At 43.3% G+C, this 23,610-nt stretch overlaps 1 protein-coding gene across 1 annotated transcript in view; it reads right to left on the reverse strand.

Moving 5' to 3' along the window:
* Nucleotides 1–23,303, reverse strand: part of LOC311135558 (matrix metalloproteinase-28-like) — a 27,834-nt gene extending 4,531 nt beyond the window's left edge. Inside the window, exons 1-3 of the mRNA XM_084169570.1 lie at nt 23,048–23,303; nt 15,890–15,966; nt 9,819–9,997 (exon numbers count right to left, since the gene is read on the reverse strand). Of these exons, the coding sequence (XP_084025696.1) occupies nt 9,819–9,997; nt 15,890–15,966; nt 23,048–23,215 (424 nt within the window). The 5' untranslated portion in view covers nt 23,216–23,303. The remainder of the gene's footprint in view (nt 1–9,818; nt 9,998–15,889; nt 15,967–23,047) is intronic.
* Nucleotides 23,304–23,610: the final 307 nt, after the last annotated feature.

Consider the following 23,610-nt stretch of genomic DNA (forward strand, 5'->3'; position numbering starts at 1 on the left):
GTCAGGTGACGCTTGTTGCCACCTCTCACCTGCAGAGAGGATGAGATAGTGGACTGATGAATATAGAGCAGCAAGGGGGACTCATGACCAAGAAGTGAGATATTATATGAACGTTGAAAAAGAGTAGTTACGGTATATGGGTCACTAGCACCCACTTTTGGGAGCACTGCTGTGCAGGGTAAGATTCAGATTGTCAATCATGCAGCTGGGAGAGAGGAGGATATGGGGGAGGGAGAAGGACTGTGAGAGAGAGAGAGAGAGAGAGAGAGAGAGAGAGAGAGAGAGAGAGAGAGAGAGAGAGAGAGAGAGAGAGAGAAGAGAGAGAGAGAGAGAGAGAGAGAGAGAGAGAGAGAGAGAGAGAGAGAGAGAGAGAGAGAGAGAGAGAGAGAGAGAGAGAGAGAGAGAGAGAGAGAGAGAGAGAGAGAGAGAGAGAGAGAGAGAGAGAGAGAGAGAGAGAGAGAGAGAGAGAGAGAGAGAGAGAGAGAGAGAGAGAAGAGAGAGAGAGGGGGGGGGGGGGAGGCAAAGAGGAGGGAGAGAGAGAGAGAGGTTTGCAAATTACAGTAATGGGGATGTGTGTTTCTTTTTTAACAATAAGGGTGAATCCTTTAGCGAAGTGCATAGAGAGTAATGTTTATTACATTACTTGTGGTAACATCAGTGACACAATTTTAAAAAATGTTAACAACTAATTCAGAAGAGCTCTTGCTGTGTAGGATTCAGTAGGAGTGGTTGTCTAAGGCAATAAATCAATTATTTTTGTGTCAAAACAACTCCATGCATCTTTGCAATAAAAATAACCTTGTCAATTGACTGCAGCAGAGTATTCCTCAATAAGACCCATTCACAAAGCAAGGCCACCTCACACTGTCTGTAAAAACACTGGTTTCTAACAGAGCACAGACCAGAGCACAAATGAAGGGCAAAGGTGGGAGAGATGGTCTTCTTCACCTATATGAGCTTAGAGCCAGAGTGTGATAAACACATTTCAAGAGCTTGTGTGAAATCGCTCAGAGACAAAAACCCTACAAGGTTGAACCTTTTTGCCAGCTCTCCTTGAAATAAAATTGATTGAGAACATTGTATAGGAAACTCTCAATTTCTTTGTCTTGGACACAACATATCTGAGAATTTGCTAATTTTAAACAAACCAATTCTTTCAGCATGCCTCATTGGGAGACTAGATGAGCTAGACTGTTCCAGCATGCCTCATTGGTGAGATGAGCTAAGACTATTGGTGCAATAGTTTGCGTCTCTCTGGCACTCAACCAACTAGCCAGTAAGAGCCAGCCCCTGCCTTGACTTCTGCTGGCTGCCTTCACTACTGTACTCTAGATGGACAGATATATAGAACTATTCTCCTATACCTCACTTACATTTGAAAGAATGCCATGTTCTTCCCCTGAAATTCCCTGAAATCTTGATGAGTAAAAATTCTGTTAAGTTTCATTTGGGACTAAAACTGCCTCTTTGCAGAAACTGTCCTTCAATATCCTGTTCAAATTTAGGCTATCTAGGTAAAATAATACCTCAACCAAATAGAATCCGTGTGTGTAATCCATATGGATGGGATGTCTCTGAAATGGGATAGCTCCAGAGGATCCTGAGCCTTCCTGCCATGGACTCTCTCCCAGCGTCTTGCACAGGGAGCAGGTGGCAGCTGTCAGGTATAAACTTGAAGCTGGAAAAGTGGGCAGTATGACGCCTGTGTCTGCATTCTTCTAGTATTATCCAATCACTTAAGGGGCTGTGTGGAATTACATACTTTTCTCCATCCAGACCACAAACACTGCAACAGGTCAACCCTAATACCCAAAACCAGCTCCATTTACCACTGAGCATGTAGGCCTATCTATCACACAGTGGAGATGGGTTGGACAGTCGCCATATGGCCCTGGGAACATTGAAAAGACTGTTGTATGTCTTAATAATTTAGGCAGTGGTTCTCACAGACTAAAAGGGACTGGGGAGCTCATTTAAGATAAAATAGGATGTGTGTGCAGAGAGTTTATATCTAATTTAGAATGTGCTTCCCACACACAAGCGTAGATTGGAGAATTCCCTGAAGATATATAAATGGCTGTGTGTGTAGATAGCCTACATACAGATGTAGGATCTTAATTTGATCACCCCGTTGCAGAACATTCCTGCAATGCAGGACATTTCAAACTTGTTGTGTATTTGAGGTTTAAAAAGGCTTCTGAAGTTTATACATTTTCAGACTTGCAAATGTATCCACCCCTACAAAAATGTCCATTAATTATATCCACATAATAATTCACATTTCCTGTTGCTGCAGGATCCTTGTCCTGCTGTAGCAAACTGGCTCAAATTTACAGCAGTGGAGGCTCAACAGAGGAGGAAGGGAAGGATCAGCCTCCTCAGCGAATTTCATTAAAATAGTGAAACATTGAAAAAGCTATACTTTTTAGATTAAACTATACTAAATATATTCACGTCACCAAATAATTGCTTAAAACACACAGTTTTGCAATGAATGTCAACAGTACAGTGGGGGAAAAAAGTATTTAGTCAGCCACCAATTGTGCAAGTTCTCCCACTTAAAAAGATGAGAGAGACCAGTAATTTTCATCATAGGTACACGTCAACTATGACAGACAAATTGAGATTTTCTTTTCCAGAAAATCACATTGTAGGATTTTTTATGAATTTATTTGCAAATTATGGTGGAAAATAAGTATTTGGTCACCTACAAACAAGCAAGATTTCTGGCTCTCACAGACCTGTAACTTCTTCTTTAAGAGACTCCTCTGTCCTCCACTCGTTACCTGTATTAATGGCACCTGTTTTGAACTTGTTATCAGTATAAAAGACACCTGTCCACAACCTCAAACAGTCACACTCCAAACTCCACCATGGCCAAGACCAAAGAGCTGTCAAAGGACACCAGAAACAAAATTGTAGACCTGCACCAGGCTGGGAAGACTGAATCTGCAATAGGTAAGCAGCTTGGTTTGAAGAAATCAACTGTGGGAGCAATTATTAGGAAATGGAAGACATACAAGACCACTGATAATCTCCCTCGATCTGGGGCTCCACGCAAGATCTCACCCCGTGGGGTCAAAATGATCACAAGAACGGTGAGCAAAAATCCCAGAACCACACGGGGGACCTAGTGAATGACCTGCAGAGAGCTGGTAACACACTACGCCGCCAGGGAGTCAAATCCTGCAGTGCCAGACGTGTCCCCCTGCTTAAGCAGTACATGTCCAGGCCCGTCTGAAGTTTGCTAGAGTGCATTTGGATGATCCAGAAGAGGATTGGGAGAATGTCATATGGTCAGATGAAACCAAAATAGAACTTTTTGGTAAAAACTCAACTCGTCGTGTTTGGGAGGACAAAGAATGCTGAGTTGCATCCAAAGAACACCATACCTACTGTGAAGCATGGGGTGGAAACATCATGCTTGGGGCTGTTTTCTGCAAAGGGACCAGGACGACTGATCACTGTGTAAAGGAAAGAATGAAATGGGGCCATGTATCGTGAGATTTTGAGTGAAAACCTCCTTCCATCAGCAAGGGCATTGAAGATGAAACGTGGCTGGGTCTTTCAGCATGACAATGACCCCAAACACACAGCCCGGGCAACGAAGGAGTGGCTTCGTAAGAAGCATTTCAAGGTCCTGGAGTGGCCTAGCCAGTCTCCAGATCTCAACCCCATAGAAAATCTTGGAGGGAGTTGAAAGTCTGTGTTGCCCAGCGACAGCCCCAAAACATCACTGCTCTAGAGGAGATCTGCATGGAGGAATGGGCCAAAATACCAGCAACAGTGTGTGAAAACCTTGTGAAGACTTACAGAAAACGTTTGACCTGTGTCATTGCCAACAAAGGGTATATAACAAAGTATTGAGAAACTTTTGTTATTGACCAAATACTTATTTTCCACCATAATTTGCAAATAAATTCATAAAAAATCCTACAATGTGATTTTTTGGATTTCTTTTTCTCATTTTGTCTGTCACAGTTGACATGTACCTATGATGAAAATTACAGGCCTCTCTCATCTTTTTAAGTGGGAGAACTTGCACAATTGGTGGCTGACTAAATACTTATTTTCCCCACTGTAGCCTTAGCAGCACTCTGTAGGGTAGCACCATGGTGTAGCCGGAGGACAGCTAGCCTCTGTCCTCCTCTGGGTACATTGACTTCAATACAAAACCTAGGAGGGTCATGGTTCTCACCCCCTTCCATAGACTTACACAGTAATTATGACAACTTCCGGAGGACATCCTCCAACCTATCAGAGCTCTTGCAGCATGAACTGACATTTAGTCAACCCAATCAAAGGATCAGATAATTAATCTAGTACTGAAGGGATAAGCTACAAATTTCACTGCAGTGCATAAAATGTGGTGAGTAGTTTACTCAAAGAGAGAGAAAGACAAAAGTTGAACAGTTTTGAACAAATTAATTTATTCCAAATTAAGGAGAAGCAAGAGAGAGAGAGAGAGAGAGAGAGAGAGAGAGAGAGAGAGAGAGAGAGAGAGAGAGAGAGAGAGAGAGAGAGAGAGCGAGAGAGAGAATGAGAGAGGGCTAGCTATATTTCGTAGTATATATATTTTTCACTTTCACTTACTTAGCTAGCATCGAATGCAGCTAGCTAGTTTAGCCTACTCAAACACCCGGCTCAAATTGAGAGAGATGCTATGTTAGCTAGCTGGCTATAGCTATCCAACACTGGAACTCAAGGTAAGCTTTTGGTTTTATAAATGTATTGCCACCGGGGCCTGCTGGTGTAACTGCTTGCTGCTGACTGTACGCTGTACTGCATGATTGTAGCGGGTTTACTAACGCGTTAGTTCTAGTAGCTATGTAGCCATTGCTAGCTAGTCAACGCTACCAGCTAGCAGTACTATAGCAACTAAATACAATATAATTTTAGCCAGCTACATTCGTTCGCAGCGACGCCGTTTTTCAAACAAAGTCAACACAGCAGCCATTGCTAGCTAGCCAACACTACCAGCTAGCAGTACTGTAGCAGCTAAATACAATATCTTTGTGCTAGCTAGCCAACGTTGAATTATTGCTGCGTTATGAAAGGAACTAGACACGGACACGAATTATCTGTTTAGTGTGTTAACACACTATTGGTAGTTTGTTGTAACCAAGTATTGGTGCTAAACCGTGTGTTATTGGATGCTAGCATGCTAGTTAGCTATGGCGTCATAGTTAGCTAGCTGAATAAAGTAAGTTGAGTCTATTCCTTGAAACATTGAACCGCTGTAGTTTACAACAATTCTAATTTCTAAAGTGGAAGTTGGGAGAGTTTTATTCGGGTGTTTCAGTGAAACAATTATAGTCTCTGAGGTGGAAGTTGGGAGAGTTATATTTGGGAGTTGTGGTGAGGGAGGCCCCGCTCTCTCCTTTCCCTGATGTTTAGTTCATTTCATTCCGATCTCCTCTGCATTATTGTAGCCATTTGCTACAGCCTGTCAACTATGCCTCTGCCTATCCCTGTTCTCTCCTCTCCGCACAGGCTACACAAACGCCTCACACCGCGTGGCTGCTGCCTCTCTAACCTGGTGGTCCCTGCACGCACCACACACCTGGAGTTCCAGGTCTCAGGCAGCCTCTGGAACTGCCGTTCTGCTGCCAACAAGGCTGACTTCATCCCAGCCTATGCTACCCTCCAGTCCCTCGACTTCCTGGCGCTGACGGAAACATGGATTACCACTGAAAACACTGCTACTCCTACTGCTCTCTCCTCGTCTGACCATGTGTTCTCGCATACCCCGAGAGCATCTGGTCAGAGGGGTGGTGGCACAGGAATCCTCATCTCTCCCAAGTGGACATTCTCAATTTTTCCCCTAACCCATCTGTCTATCTCCTCATTTGAATTCCATGCTGTCACAGTCACTAGCCCATTTAAGCTTAATATCCTTGTCATCTATCGCCCTCCAGGTTCCCTTGGAGAGTTCATCAATGAGCTTGACGCCTTGATAAGCTCCTTTCCTGAGGATGGCTCACCCCTCACAGTTTTGGGGGATTTCAACCTCCCTACGTCTACATTTGACTCATTTCTCTCTGCCTCCTTCTTTCCACTCCTCTCCTCTTTTGACCTCACCCTCTCACCGTCCCCCCCTACTCACAAGGCAGGCAATACGCTTGACCTCATCTTTACTAGATGCTGCTCTTCTACTAATCTCACTGCAACTCCCCTCCATGTCTCTGACCACTACTTTGTATCCTTTTCTCTCTCGCTCTCCTCCAACACTACTCACTCTGCCCCTACACAGATGGTAATGCGCCGCCGCAACCTTCGCTCTCTCTCTCCCACTACTCTCTCCTCTTCCATCCTATCATCTCTTCCCTCTGCTGAATCCTTCTCCCTCCAATCTCCTGATTCTGCCTCCTCAACCCTCCTCTCCTCCCTTTCTGCATCCTTTGACTCTCTATGTCCCCTATCCTCCCGGCCGGCTCGGTCCTCCCCTCCAGCTCCGTGGCTTGATGACTCATTGCGAGCTCACAGAACAGAGCTCCGGGCAGCTGAGCGGAAATGGAAGTAAACTAGACTCCCTGCGGACCTGGCATCTTTTCACTCCCTCCTCTCTACATTTTCTTCATCTGTTTCTGCTGCTAAGGCCACTTTCTACCACTCTAAATTCCAAGCATCTGCCTCTAACCCTAGGAAGCTCTTTGCCACATTCTCCTCCCTGCTGAATCCTCCCCCCCCCCCCTCCTCCCTCTCTGTGGATGACTTCGTCAACCACTTTGAAAAGAAGGTTGACGACATCCGATCCTCGTTTGTTAAGTCTAATGACACTGCTGGTCCTGCTCACACTGCCCTACCCTATGCTTTGACTTCTTTCTCCCCTCTCTCTCCAGATAAAATCTCGCGACTTGTGACTGCAGGCTGCCCAACAACCTGCCCGCTTGACCCCATCCCCTCCTCTCTTCTCCAGACCATCTCCGGTGACCTTCTCCCCTACCTCACCTCGCTGATCAACTCATCCTTGACCGCTGGCTATGTCCCTTCCGTCTTCAAGAGAGCGAGAGTTGCACCCCTTCTCAAAAAACCAACACTCGATCCCTCTGATGTCAACAACTACAGACCAGTATCCCTTCTTTCTTTTCTTTCCAAAACTATTGAGCGTGCCGTCTTTAGCCAACTCTCTTGCTATCTCTCTCAGAATGACCTTCTTGATCCAAACCAGTCAGGTTTCAGGACTGGTCATTCAACTGAGACTGCTCTTCTCTGTGTCACGGAGGCTCTCCGCACTGCTAAAGCTAACTCTCTCTCCTCTGCTCTTGTCCTTCTAGACCTGTCTGCTGCCTTTGATACTGTGAACCATCAGATCCTCCTCTCCACCCTCTCCGAGCTGGGCATCTCCGGCGCGGCTCACTCTTGGATTGCGGCCTACCTGACCGGTCGCTCCTACCAAGTGGCGTGGCGAGAAGCTGTCTCCGCACCACGTGCTCTCACCACTGGTGTCCCCCAGGGCTCAGTTCTAGGCCCTCTCCTATTCTCGCTATACACCAAGTCACTTGGCTCTGTCATATCCTCACATGGCCTCTCCTATCATTGCTACGCTGACAATACACAACTAATCTTCTCCTTTCCCCCTTCTGATAACCAGGTGGCGAATCGCATCTCTGTATGTCTGGCAGACATATCAGTATGGATGACGGATCACCACCTCAAGCTGAACCTTGGCAAGACGGAGCTGCTCTTCCTCCCGGGGAAGGACTGCCCGTTCCATGATCTCGCCATCACGGTTGACAACTCCGTTGTGTCCTCCTCCCAGAGTGCGAAGAGCCTTGGCGTGACCCTGGACAACACCCTGTCGTTCTCCGCTAACATCAAGGCGGTGACCCGATCCTGCAGGTTCATGCTCTACAACATTCGGAGAGTACGACCCTGCCTTACACAGGAAGCGGCACAGGTCCTAATCCAGGCACTTGTCATCTCCCGTCTGGATTACTGCAACTCGCTGTTGGCTGGGCTCCCTGCCTGTGCCATTAAACCCCTACAACTCATCCAGAATGCCGCAGCCCGTCTGGTGTTCAACCTTCCCAAGTTCTCTCACGTCACCCCGCTCCTCCGCACACTCCACTGGCTTCCAGTTGAAGCTCGCATCTGTTACAAGACCATGGTGCTTGCCTATGGAGCTGTGAGGGGAACGGCACCTCCGTACCTTCAGGCTCTGATCAGTCCCTACACCCAAACGAGGGCACTGCGTTCATCCACCTCTGGCCTGCTGGCTCCCCTTCCTCTGCGGAAGCATAGTTGCTGCTCAGCCCAGTCAAAACTGTTCGCTGCTCTGGCACCCCAATGGTGGAACAAGCTCCCTCACGACGCCAGGACAGCGGAGTCACTCACCACCTTCCGGAGACATTTGAAACCCCACCTCTTTAAGGAATACCTGGGATAGGATAAAGTAATCCTTCTACCCCCCCTAAAAAATAAATAAAAATAAAAAATAAAAATTGTAAAGTGGTTATCCCACTGGGTGAATGCACCAATTTGTAAGTCGCTCTGGATAAGAGCGTCTGCTAAATGACGTAAATGTAAATGTAAATGTGACAATGATATAGGCTGTGCTGTTAGCGGTGCTGATATGAAGGTTTGGCTTGGAAAGGATTTCTCGCCTGGTCACAGACAGCTGATGTGTTGTGAACTGTAGTCCTCAAGCGAAGGGAAACGGTGAGAGGAATAATATATACAACGAGCTGTTTGTATGTGGCTGCTATGAAAGTCAACTGTGTTTGCATGTGATCAGGGGTGTATTCATTGTGCCGATTCTGTTGAAAAACATTTCTTAAATGGAAGCAAATGGAACGAAACAGGGATAAACATATCTGAATTTTTCCAATAGAAACTCTTGTTTGCAACTGTTGGACTAATGATTACACTCTAGATCAGCTAGATGCAGGCAAGAGTGTGCAAGGTGGTATTGAATGTGTCACTGTCTGTCACCTTGATTACTAAAAACATTCTCAACCTGTGCACCTATGTTGTAAACTTTCATTCATAGGCTAGGTTGTACCAACCTCATGATGGGTACAGGGAAAATTTGAGCATCATGTAGTAGCCTAAACCTATCGATGTTACATTGAGCTGGGTGAACATAATATGAATGACAGTCATCCAATATGCTGTAATAGAAATAAGGCCATGTTCATAAAAATAAAATCATCCTCCCTCACCGACCGCCACTGATTTACAGTCAGTAGTGAACTCCTTAACAGAGACCAACCAAGGAAAGCACATGGCCATGGATGTTGACCGCCACTACTGAGTCCTTCAGTGGAGCTCTCAAAGCCCATTTTCTCAAATCCGGACTTCGAGGCCAGTAGTAAGGCTGATTTTCCTTGTTTTTCTCTAATCTGGGACTGATTCAAGGAAAACCAGCCTGGGATTTGAGACTCCCTGCCTAACAGCTAATAACCCCCTAAAAAAAGAATTTAGTCATTGAGAAAACCAACAGGGCATCTTGCCATTGGGAGTCATTGAGCAAACAACAATGTTATTACCTGAATCGATGGGAATAGTTGATTCGATTAGCATTTAATTGAGGATGCAGTATCGAGTCACAGTACATCTTATGAGATTAGTTAGCCTGACAACATGTTTGACCTCTCCATTCTAGACAATAAAGTCACATTGACATTGCTTTAGCAGTGTATTCTTGAAATATGACCTGTATAATCAAGTCCATCTATATGGGCCAAATACATTTCAATCAATCATTTGATCTTCAAGGAAGGAATAAAAAAGGAGTAAGATCTAGGAGGTTGGTTTGAAACTGGCCAGAAGTGAGCCCAAATCAGCTAAAGGAGGTCCATGGATTGGCCACTAACCTAGCTGGCTATCGCGCTTCCTGCGTAGACGCTGTCCATGGAAGATGCCGTTGACCCTCTGTCCCCAGGCCTGCTGGCCCCTGTCATCCCTCACCCCACACCTGGGCACTGCCATCTGGTGCCGTGTGGCACTGTCCAGCCGCCCAGTGACTGGCAGGTGGGTGAGCCACTGAAACTCCCTGAGAGGCAGACAGCAGGAGAGATGGATGAATGATAAAAGAAGAGTGAATGGCAAACTAAGATCGGAGAGCACATCCAGAGAGCAAGTAGAATAAAAAAGTTCCAAAACCTAAGAATGTGGTGCAATCAATATAACACTTTACAAGTAATCCACATGTGATGATGGTAGTGTGTGTTGTTTACAACTGAAATCAAACCTTCAAATCAAATCTATTTTATTGGTCACATACACATATTTAGCAGATGTTATTGCGGGTGTAGCGATAACAATACACAACAATACACACAAATCTAAAAAGTTAAAGAAGGGAATTAAGAAATATGTACAGCTACGGAAAAAATTAAGAGACCACTGCAAAATTATCAGTTTCTCTGGTTTTACTATTTATAGGTATGTGTTTGGGTAAAAATAACATTTTTGTTTTATTCTATAACATTTCTCCCAAATTCCAAATAAAAATATTGTCATTTAGAGCATGTATTTGCAGAAAATGACAACTGGTCAAAATAACAAAAAAGATGCAGTGTTGTCAGACCTCGAATAATGCAAAGAAAATAAGTTCATGTTCATTTTTAAAAAACACATTAGTAATGTTTTAATTTAGGAAGAGTTCAGAAAACAAATATTTGGTGGAATAACCCTGATTTTCAATCACAGCTTTCATGCGTCTTGGCATGCTCTCCACCAGTCTTTCACATTGATGTTGGGTGACTTTATGCCACTCCTGGCGCAAAAATTCAAGCAGCTCGGCTTTGTTTGATGACTTGTGACCATCCATCTTCCATTTGATCACATTCCAGAAGTTTTCAATGGGGTTCAGGTCTGGAGATTGGCCTGGCCATGACAGGGTCTTGATCTGGTGGTCCTCCATCCACACCTTGATTGACCTGGCTGTGTGGCATGGCGCATTGTCCTGCTGGAAAAACCAATCCTCAGAGTTGGGGAACAATGTCAGAGCAAAAGGAAGCAAGTTTTCTTCCAGGACAACCTTGTATGTGGCTTGATTCATGCGTCCTTCACAAAGACAAATCTGCCCGATTCCAGCCTTGGTGAAGCACCCCCAGATCATCACCGATCCTGCACCAAATTTCACAGTGGGTGCGAGACATTGTGGCTTGTAGGCCTCTCCAGGTCTCCGTCTAACCATTAGACGACCAGGTGTTGGGCGAAGCTGAAAATTGGACGCATCAGAGAAGATGACCTTACTCCAGTCCTCTACGGTCCAATCCTTATGGTCTTTTGCAAACCTCAGCCTGGCTCTTCTTTGCTTCTCATTGAAGTCTAGCTTTGCAAGACCTCAGTCCTGCCCCTAGGAGCCTGTTTCGAACCATCCTCTCCATGCACTTCACTCCAGCTGCCGTTTGCCATTCTTTTTGTAGGTCACTTGATGTCATCCTACGGTTGTTGAGTGACATTCGAATGAGTTGGCGGTCATCCCGGTCAGTAGAGAGTCGTTTTCGCCCTCTGCAGGTCTGTAGCTTTGTTGTCCCCAATATCTGCTGCTTGACCTTGTTCTTATGAACCGCCGTCTTTTAAATTTTAAGGATGGAAGCAACCTGATGCTCACTGTATCCCTCTGCCAGTAAAGCCAGAATTGACCCCTTCTTTTCCTCACTCAAAACTTTCCTTTTCAACTCTTTTGGCATGGTCAATAGTTATTTTTTGATTAATATTACTTTTGAGGTACTATTAGCACTGTTTTTGTCATCCAGCTGGTCCTATTGCAAGAGGATAGTGATGACCACAGCAGTGGTTTATATACTTTCCCTCGTTAAATAAGATTTGGTTCATGTGATCACCTAATCAGGACCTAATTCAGTAGAATGAGGTGTGCCTGTTTTGGAATTCAACAGACACTGGAATGGAATGGCTGTCATACATGCCTCTTAATTTTTTCCACAGCTGTATATATATACACTACTGTTCAAAAGTTTGGAGCCACATAGAAATGTCCTTGTTTTCCATGAAAACATACAGTGGGGAGAACAAGTATTTGATACACTGCCGATTTTGCAGGTTTTCCTACTTACAAAGCATGTAGAGGTCTGTAATGTTTATCATAGGTACACTTCAACTGTGAGAGACGGAATCTAAAACAAAAATCCACATTGTATGATTTTTACGTAATTCATTTGCATTTTATTGCATGACATAAGTATTTGATACATCAGAAAAGCAGACAGAAACCTTTGTTTGCAATTACAGAGATCATACGTTTCCTGTAGGTCTTGACCAGGTTTGTACACACTGCAGCAGGGATTTTCGCCCACTCCTCCATACAGACCTTCTCCAGATCCTTCAGGTTTCGGGGCTGTCGCTGGGCAATACGGACTTTCAGCTCCCTCCAAAGATTTTCTATTGGGTTCAGGTCTGGAGACTGGCTAGGCCACTCCAGGCCCTTGAGATGCTTCTTACGGAGCCACTCCTTAGTTGCCCTGGCTGTGTGTTTCGGGTCGTTGTCATGCTGGAAGACCCAGCCACGACCCATCTTCAATGCTCTTACTGAAGGAAGGAGGTTGTTGGCCAAGATCTTGCGATACATGGCCCCATCCATCCTCCCCTCAATATGGTGCAGTCGTCCTGTCCCCTTTGCAGAAAAGCATCCCCAAAGAATGATGTTTCCACCTCCATGCTTCACGGTTGGGATGGTGTTCTTGGGGTTGTACTCATCCTTCTTCTTCCTCCAAACACGGCGAGTGGAGTTTAGACCAAAAAGCTCTATTTTTGTCTCATCAGACCACATGACCTTCTCCCATTTCTCCTCTGGATCATCCAGGTGGTCATTGGCAAACTTCAGACGGGCCTGGATATGCGCTGGCTTGAGCAGGGGGACCTTGCGTGCACTGCAGGATTTTAATCCATGACGGCGTAGTGTGTTACTAATGGTTTTCTTTGAGACTGTGGTCCCAGCTCTCTTCAGGTCATTGACCAGGTCCTGCCGTGTAGTTCTGGGCTGATCCCTCACCTTCCTCATGATCATTGATGCCTCACGAGGTGAGATCTTGCATGGAGCCCCAGACCGAGGGTGATTGACCGTCATCTTGAACTTCTTCCATTTTCTAATAATTGCGCCAACAGTTGTTGCCTTCTCACCAAGCTGCTTGCCTATTGTCCTGTAGCCCATCCCAGCCTTGTGCAGGTCTACAATTTTATCCCTGATGTCCTTACACAGCTCTCTGGTCTTGGCCATTGTGGAGAGGTTGGAGTCTGTTTGATTGAGTGTGTGGACAGGTGTCTTTTATACAGGTAACGAGTTCAAACAGGTGCAGTTAATACAGGTAATGAGTGGAGAACAGGAGGGCTTCTTAAAGAAAAACTAACAGGTCTGTGAGAGCTGGAATTCTTACTGGTTGGTAGGTGATCAAATACTTATGTCATGCAATAAAATGCAAATTAATTACTTAAAAATCATACAATGTGATTTTCTGGATTTTTGTTTTAGATTCCGTCTCTCACAGTTGAAATGTACCTATGATAAAAATTACAGACCTCTACATGCTTTGTAAGTAGGAAAACCTGCAAAATCAGCAGTGTATCAAATACTTGTTCTCCCCACTGTACATGAAATGAGTTTGAATAGGAAATATAGCAAAATGCATAGGAAATGTAGTCATTGATAAGATTAAAAATAATGATTTTTAATTGAAATAATAATTGTGTCATTCAAACTTTGCTTTCGTCAAATAATCCTCCATTTGCAGCAATTACAGCCTTGCAGACCTTTGGCATTCTAGTTGTCAATTTGTTGAGGTAATCTGAATAGATTTCACCCCATGCTTCCTGAAGCACCTCCCACAAGTTGGATTGGCTTGATGGGCACTTCTTACGTACCATACGGTCAAGCTGCTCCCGCAACAGCTCAATAGGGTTGAGATCCGGTGACTGTGCTGGCCACTCTATTATAGACAGAATACCAGCTGACTGCTTCTTCCCTAAATAGTTCTTGCATAGTTTGGAGCTGTGCTTTGGGTCATTGTCCTGTTGTAGGAGGAAATTGGCTCCAATCAAGCGCCGTCCACAGGGTATGGCATGGCGTTGCAAAATGGAGTGATAGCCTTCCTTCTTCAAGATCCCTTTTACCCTTTACAAATCTCCCACTTTACCACCACCAAAGCACCCTCAGACCATCACATTGTCTCCACCATGCTTGACAGATGGTATCAAGCACTCCTCCAGCATCTTTTAATTTGGTCTGCGTCTCACAAATGTTCTTCTTTGTGATCCGAACACCTTAAACTTTGATTCGTCTGTCCATAACACTTTTTTCCAATCTTCCTCTGTCCAGTGTCTGTGTTCTTTTGCCCATCTTAATCTTTTCTTTTTATTGGCCAGTCTGAGATATTGCTTTTTCTTTGCAACTCTGCCTAGAAGGTCAGCATCCCGGAGTCACCTCTTCACTGTTGACGTTGAGACTGGTGTTTTGCAGGTACTATCTAATGAAGCTGCCAGTTGAGGACCTGTGAGGCGTCTGTTTCTCAAACTAGACACTCTAATGTATTTGTCCTCTTGCTCAGTTGTGCACCGCAGCCTCCCACTCCTCTTTCTATTCTGGTTAGAGCCAGTTTGCGCTGTTCTGTGAAGGGAGTAGTACACAGCGTTGTACGAGATCTTCAGTTTCTTGGAAATTTCTCGCATGGAATAGCCTTCATTTCTCAGAACAAGAATAGACTGACGAGTTTCAGAAGAAAGTTATTTGTTTCTGGCCATTTTGTTTCTGTAATCGAACCCACAATTGCTGACGCTACAGATACTCAACTAGTCTCAAGAAGGCCAGTTTTATTACTTCTTTAATCAGCACAACAGTTTTCAGCTGTGCTAACATAATTGCAAAAGGGTTTTCTAATTATCAATTAGCCTTTTAAAATGATACACTTGGATTAGCAAACACAACGTGCCATTGGAACACAGGACTGATGGTTGCTGATAATGGGCCTCTGTACGCCTATGTAGATATTCCATAAAAAATCAGCCGTTTCCAGCTACAATAGCCATTTACAACATTAGCAATGTCTGCACTGTATTTCTGATAAATTTGATGTTATTTTAATGGACAAGAAAAAGTGCTTTTCTTTCGAAAACAAGGAAATTTCGAAGTGACCCAAAACTTTTGAACGGTAGTGTATATGATGGGATTATGGACAGTATATGGATAGAATATGTAGTATATCTGAGGAATACGTAGGATAGAATAGTATATGTACAGCAATAGTTAAATAGGATAGGCCTTGACTAGAATACAGTATATACATACGAAGTGGGTAAAACAGTATGTAAACATTATTAAAGTGACCAGTGTTCCATTCAAGGCTCTAAACTTGCTGAGCATGGGGGTAATGCATCGTCTAGCTCTCCATTAGTGTAAAATGCGTGTAGTCTAAATATCAGCATAAATAATAGCTGTCATAATACCACTATCACCTGGATAAATACCAGGCTCTGGTGGCAGACTGTTACTTCCATTAGGGAAACCAAGCTTTTGCTTTGTGATAGAAAATAAACATGCAATACATTTCAATAAATCTTTTAAATGAGTTAGGCTTTTCTTCTCCAAATATTCAGTAACTTCCAGTGCAACTGTGAAAACAGAGACGTGTGCTTGCTTTTTCACTCAAGCACAACTGGGGAATGGGACACACTTTTGGTAAAGCTATGTCAACACAACCTCAAAGATATTTTCACAGAGAATTAAACGTTTTTCCTCAGATTTGATATTCTGAGAAATTAGTAAGTAAGTACACAAAGTCTACGAAAAATGTATATAGCATCTTCTTTAACAACCAATACATTGTAATCAATCATTGACCACACTCGATTAAAAGTTTCCCTAATTTCCCATTATTACTGTAAAGTGCTCTTTCTGGTAGGTTAAATGATGCCAGCCATATTGTACCTGAGAGCTGTGTTGACCTCAGTATTATTGTGTTGGTGATTCTCCTCCTCTAGGTATCCATACTTCTCCAGAAAATTCTATACAGGAAAACATAGAACATACAAACAAATTCAGAATGTGTATCACACTCTCTCCTGGACCATAGACTATTTTCAAGGTAAGAAAAGGAAACAAAGCAATAGGGGAGATTGTGGTAAGTTTAGCCACCCTTTTTCTAGGAAACCATACACAAAATTAATAATTTGACCAAATATTTAAGAAAAATATATCATTTCATGGAGTCTGTGAAGGAAGAAACCACATGGAAAAAGTGGTAAATAAGTTAGGTCCAACAAACTGATTTTCACCAAGTCAAATGAATTTATTGTGTTAGAAGTTTCATGATGCTTGTATCTAAACCAAAGTAGATAATTGTAAGATTGTTCTATACATCCGTTGGGGTCTCTATAAGCTTCAATGTGAAGTCCTAAACCTAGCATGAAAGTGCATCCTTGTAGCTGTGTGGGCTAATATAGTCAAAATGTTTGCCTTGGAGTAAGTTGAGCCAATGGTCATGGGGTAAGTTAAGCCAATGGCAAGTTTAGCAAATTGAAGTGTTTTCTGCCCAGGCATAATGCAAGGCATTATCGCTGGGATATGAGATAACAACAGGGCTTAAAAGTGTAAAAAAAAAAGTGCAAAGTGTTTGTTAGGTGATAAGCCTGTGTTAAAATGTGCTTAAAATGTGATTATGTTGAATTGTGTTTGGGAAATAAAGATAGACATGGTTTTAAAAAGGTAGTGGTAATATTTCATTCAGTAGAGAAATGTATAGGCGGCTTAACTTACCCTGTCCCGTGGCTCAACTTACCCCATACCCAAGGTAAGTTGTGCCAAGAGACCACTTTTCTTTGGACAAGCTATGTTTTCAAAACTGTAATGATTAGAGGATTTCTGATGATTTCCATGGATACACAACATCCTGAAATATATGTAAATATTGTTGTTAGAAAGAATACTATATTTCCCTTGATGGAGTGATGGTGAATGTAAAAACAGCTCAACTTTCCCCACTCTCCCCTACAAAGTAATTGAGTAATTTGTAGACTACAACAAATGCTTTAGAATACCATGGTCAAGACATCTGGCCTGGAGGGGAGAGATGAAAGCATTGGGCTGGTATGAAAGAACCTGAAAAGTAATCAAGCACTGAGTGAATGCAGCGGAGGACTCAAATTAGGGCTAAGTGGTCTTAGAATCATTATAGCAGATGCTAACACCAGAGATGCCATTGAGAAGTTTCACACCACTGCCAGAGATGTTTGTGGTGAGGGAACAACCCATCATACTTTTCCGTGACTGGATTGATTAGGCCCTGAGGGCCACCAGCCAGCGCTGTTCCCATGAGCAGCAGGGAGCGAGCAGAGTGCATTGTGGGATGTGGCGCTCAGGCCCACTTCTGCAGCTGGGTGATGATGGGCGGCACTCCCCTGGGCCTTCTGTGGCCCAGGTCCCTTAAATGGCTGCCTAATGGAAACCAGCCAGCACAGCTGGGTAGAGACTAGAGAGAGGGGCCTCTGCATTAGAGTGGAACTCCACAGACTATTTTCAATGCAAAGAAAACCAGACGGGTTGAATTGACTGGGTACTCTTGGGTTTTAAATAAGGCTGGATCTAAAGCACGCTAGATGATACAGAGTTCCAACAGACAGATACACTGGACCATTGGTAAATCAGAGTGCCATTGCGAAATCCTAACTTGAGATCAAGTGACGGGCATGCATCTAAAATTAAGATTCAGCCCGACAAATTATGAGTCAGTTCTCTGTTGTTCACTTTACTCTTCGTAATTTGTGTGACCCAAAACTATAATAGAGGAAAATGTGCTGTACTGTACTGGAAAAAATTTAGGAATAAGGCTACAATTAGGCTAGACCACAAAGAGCTCACAATGTAGCCTAGTTTGTTGATCAAAAGCTCCATTCCCAAAAAAAGAACCATGAAACTGGGACCGACATTTTATGACGCAAAGTACAGTGGCTTGCGAAAGTATTCACCCCCCTTGGCATTTTTCCTATTTTGTTGCCTTACAACCTGGAATTTAAATGGATTTTTGGGGGGTTTGTATCATTTGATTTACACAACATGCCTACCACTTTGAAGATGCAAAATATTTTTCCTTGTGAAACAAACAAGAAATAAGACAAAAAAACAGAAAACCTGAGCATGCATAACTATTCACCCCCCCAAAGTCAATACTTTGTAGAGCCACCTTTTGCAGCAATTACAGCTGCAAGTCTCTTGGGGTATGGAAGCCTATTCCCCCTCAGGAGATTGAAAAGATTTGGCATGGGTCCTCAGATCCTCAAAAAATTATACAGCTGCACCATCGAGAGCATCCTGACTGGTTGCATCACCGCCTGGTATGGCAACTGCTTGGCCTCCGACCGCAAGGCACTACAGAGGGTAGTGCGTACGGCCCAGTACATCACTGGGGCCAAGCTTCCTGCCATCCAGGACCTCTATACCAGGCGGTGTCAGAGGAAGGCCCTCAAAATTGTCAAAGACTCCAGCCACCCTAGTCATAGACTGTTCTCTCTGCTACCGCACGGCAAGCGGTACCGGAGTGCCAAGTCTAGGTCCAAAAGACTTCTCAACAGCTTCTACCCCCAAGCCATAAGACTCCTGAACAGCTAATCATGGCTACCCGGACTATTTGCACTGCCCCCCCACCCCATCTTTTTACGCTGCTGCTACTCTGTTAATTATTTATGCATAGTCACTTTAACTCTACCCACATGTACATATTACTTCAACTATCTCAACTAGCCGGTGCCCCCGCACATTGACTCTGCACCAGTACCCCCCTGTATATATAGCCTCCCTACTGTTATTTTATTTTACTTCTGCTCTTTCTTTCTCAACACTTTTTTGTTGTTGTTTTATTTTACTTTTTTATTAAAAATAAATGCACTGTTGGTTAAGGGCTGTAAGTAAGCATTTCACTGTAATGTCTGCACCTGTTGTATTCGGCGCATGTGGCCAATAAAATTTGATTTGATTTGATGTCTCTATAAGCTTGGCACATCTAGCCACTGGGATTTTTGCCCATTCTTTAAGGCAGAACTGCTCCAGCTCCTTCAAGTTGGATGGGTTCTGCTGGTGTACAGCAATCTTTAAGTCATACCACAGATTCTCAATTGGATTGAGGTCTGGGCTTTGACTAGGTGTTAAGTTAATTATTTATCAAACTATTCTGTGTCTGTGCGTCTCCCAAAAGGATCAAGAAACGGACAGAGTCCCGATCTGCATAGTCAGGGATCTTTATTCATTGAGAATTCTGCCATCACAATTTCAGAGTCCATCTTTTATACTCATACGTCATACAAACATCCCTCCTCTCTGTAGGCGGGCTGTAGTTTTCCACTTTAAAACTGCTCTCCTAACCATTAGGTCACACACATACACATACACACACACACACATAGGCTGCCTCACAATATCCTGCACCATATTTCATACTCATTAAAAAGCCTAACAGCTTCTCTCCTCCCTAAATTCCTCAGTTATCAGTTGCCTGTAGACAGTTCTCCTTGTCCTTTGTTGTCTGGCCTAACTCTTACTCACATTGCTAAATAGTAACACAATGTCATAATCTTTACTGGTCCTACACTCACACATTCTAACACATTTCACACAGTTTCAGGGTGTAATAATTAGTCATTAATAATTAATCTATCACTAGGCCATTCCAAGATATTTAAATGTTTCCCCTTATACCACTCAAGTGTTGCTTTAGCAGTATGCTTATGGTCATTGACCTGCTGGAAGGTGAACCTCCGTCCCAGTCTCAAATCTCTGGAAGACTGAAACAGGTTTCCCTCAATAATTTCCCTGTATTTAGCACCATCAATCATTCCTTCAATTCTGACTAGTTTCCCAGTCCATGCCGATGAAAAACATCCCCACAGCATGATGCTGCCACCACCATGCTTCACTGTGGGGATGGTGTCCTCGGGGTGATGAAAGGTGTTGGGTTTGCGCCAGACATAGCGTTTTCCTTGATGGCCAAAAAGCTCAATTTTAGTCTCATCTGACCAGAGCACCTTCTTCCATATGTTTGGGGAGTCTCCCACATGCCTTTTGGCGAACACCAAACATGTTTGCTTATTTTTTTATTTAAGCAATGGATTTTTTCTGGCCACTCTTCCATAAAGCCCAACTCTGTGGAGTGTACGGCTTAAAGTGGTCCTATGGACAGATCCTCCAATCTCCGCTGTGGAGCTTTGCAGCTTCTTCAGGGTTATCTTTGGTCTCTTTGTTGCCTCTCTGATTAATGCCCTCCTTGCCTGGTCCGTGAGTTTTGGTGTGCGGCCCTCTCTTGGCAGGATTTAATGGTGCTCCGTGGGATGTTCAAAGATGTGGATATTTTTTTATAACCCAACCCTGTTCTGTACTTCTCCACAACTTTGTCCCTGACCTGTTTGCAGAGATCCTTGGTTTTCATGGTGCCGCTTGCTTGGTGGTGCCCCTTGCTTAGTGGTGTTGCAGACTCTGGGGCCTTTCAGAACATGTGTATATATACTGAGATCATGTGACAGATCGTGTGACACTTAGATTGCACACAGGTGGACTTTATTTAACTAATTATGTGACTTCTGAATGTAATTGGTTGCACCAGATCTTATTTAGGGGCTTCATAGCAAAGGGGGTGAATACATATGCATGCACCACTTTTCCGTTATTTATTTTTTTGAATTTTTTTTAACAAGTTATTTTTTCATTTCACTTCACCAATTTGGACTATTTTGTGTATGTACATTACATGAAATCCAAATAAAAATCCTTTTAAATTACATGTTGTAATAGGAAAAACGCCAAGGGGGATGAATACTTTTGCAAGGCACTGTAGACATAAAGAATGAAAACGGAGCCATTCAATCTTGTTGTCTCTATGAGTAAGAGAATCAAAGGTTGACATATTCCAGGCTTCCACAAATACAGAGCCTTAGCAGTTTTAGAAACAGAAAAATAGCTACTTGTTGGTAAAAATGTTCTCAATTCACAGGCTTTCTTCTCAGTTAGACACTTCAAGTGCTTTAAACAAGATGAAGGCTTCTTTGGTGGAAGGATGCTCAGTGGAAGAACACATTCCTCCACCAGGAGAGGCCTATAATTCCAGTTGCCACTTGCCTCCTAGTTTACACCAACACAATGAGCCTTTCACTTGACTTTCACTTTCTGGAAGGTGAACAACCATAGGTCAAGTGGAACAGAAAGTTCTCTCAAATATAGTTCAGTGTTGTTTCGGACATCAGGGACCTCTGTCAATGACTTATTTCAACAGAAGCGCATGACAACGACAGTGAAGTGTGCAATGATGGACAATATAAACTCAAAACAAAGGAGGAGACGGGGGAATAAGTCAATTGGATTGAGTGGGAAGTATCACAGAACAAGAGAAGTGACCAGTATCACACATTTAACACTCCTAAATTAATCTAAACTCGACAATTCCAGAAGCAAATCTGTAGTCAATATATGGGGACAATAAGGACACAAGTAAACCTCATCTAATGGAGCAAGTCTACGCCTTGCAATAGTTTGTTGACTTGAGTGTTCCTGTGTTTGCAATGTGATCTCTGGGCAACTTGTATTATTCTGTATCTAAATCTGTGACACTCCATTTAGTATTACATTTACATTTACATCACTTAGCAGACGCTCTTATCCAGAGCGACTTACAAATAGGTGCATTCACCTTATAGCCAGTGGGATAACCACTTTACAATGTTAGTATAATACTAAATAATATAATAATAATAATAATAATATAAATCTGTGATACTCCATTACTTTAGGTTACATTATGAATGGAATAGCCATTGTACAATATCATACTAATTTTAAGATGTACAGTATCATACGTCTTACCTGGTCGTACAATAGCATACGAATTGGATGAAATAACACACCATACGTATAGTATTCTACGTCTTTCTCTGAGCGTAGGTTGCTTGTTGCGCCATAACAACAAAGGAGAAATATGGGGAGAATTTATGTTGGGTGGTTAGGAGAATTAAAACGACAAAGGTTAGGTGAATTTACGTAGCAGGTTTGGTGAATTGTGTTACGTTTAGAATAAAGGTTAGCTAAAATTCTACAGTTGTCCTGATGCGACTCGAACATGCAACCTTTGGATTCCTAGATGGTTGCGGATTACGTCTACTCATCCTCCCCGACCAACCTCCCTACTTTCATTTCTGTCTAAAGTAACTAGACCATTAGTAGGTATTATACGTCTTGGAGGTACTCAGAAATACATAAAGTATGTTTCGTATGGCTCGGAGGCCAGGCTGGTGTACGACATGCATTTCCCTAAAGCGAAGGTACTCTCCCTGAACATCATCAAAGGATTGAATGCCCAGAACCCTTACAGTAGTAGGTTGCATGTCGTGTAAACATCATGCTAAACGGCACCACATCTAAAGACAGACCCATGTTGTGGTAAAACATAATGAACACATAAATGTGTTTGTGCTAAGCAGGATGCACAGTCATCCAAAGGAGCCCTGGTCACAATACTACTGTTATTGCCTCTCCATTTTCTTATCCCATGTTACCCAGGTCATGTGTTTGGGACTAAGGGTGTGTAGAGCCAGGGCAACAGAGGGTACAATGTTGGACTGGCGGGGAGGCCAGGGGAGGAATCCAAAGGGCAGATTTACCGAGACTTAAGGTCAGGGAAGCCAGGCAGGCTGGGATCAGGACCAAACTGGGTTTTGTGTGCAAACCCTGATCTCTGTTTACCCCAAAAAGTAAAAAGTTGTAAAGCGTTGCTGAGAGTTATCCAAGCAGTGAGGGAATCATACTCCATCGTAACTGTGAGAGTTAAAATCAGAAAGATAACATGCCTCATACATAGCCTAGTTATCACATACAGTAATGTGAATCCAATGTTTAAAAAACTCAGAAATAGAGATGATAGAATTTTGAGTAAGTGTAAGACATGGGGAAGAAGTGGGGAAAGTATTCGGTGAAACTGTAATGACAGGAACGTTTATGGCAGTACAATACCCGTTGCCTTCCTCAAACAATCGAGCATCATTTATTACACTGAACTATGAAAGACAGTCCTTGCCATAATTCATGATTTCCCAGCTAATTTGCATAACCTACCTCAGCACTAGTCTCAGGTGTTGGCGGGAGATTTAGCAGCACAGGTGTGCCAACGGTAACGGTTGCCTTCAATGTGAGCAGCACACAAGAAAGCTGGAACACGAATGTCCACAAAGTTTTCTCAGGTAAAATGTTCATCTTGCCGAAAACGCCAACGCAAGTCCTCATACTCGGCCACTTTCAATGACTGACATATGTGTTGACAATATATCCTGAAAGACATAAACTTGATATCGAGATGTCTACATATCGCCGTCTGTATCTGGAGCCACACTGCGAGGAGTCTGTTCAGAGACACCGCCTCCAAAATTGAATGATGTGCCTCGTTTCCAACATAGTTCCAACTTCAGTCTTGGAACTAAATATGGAGTTCCATAGCTGCATTCAATTTAGATTAATAACGCCTGTAACGCCCTGGGAAGAAAGGTTGGTAGCACCTGACCTTGTACCTGCTGAATAGTACTATTCCCCATACTAAACTACATACTATAGCTGAAGCCAGCGCACACATTTTCTTGAATACCTTTCTACACTTTATTACTTCTAAAATAAGTTAATATTTC

The sequence above is a fragment of the Coregonus lavaretus genome (genome assembly GCF_964263955.1).
Source record: "Coregonus lavaretus genome assembly, chromosome: 10".
In the NCBI taxonomy this organism is placed as follows: domain Eukaryota; kingdom Metazoa; phylum Chordata; class Actinopteri; order Salmoniformes; family Salmonidae; genus Coregonus; species Coregonus lavaretus.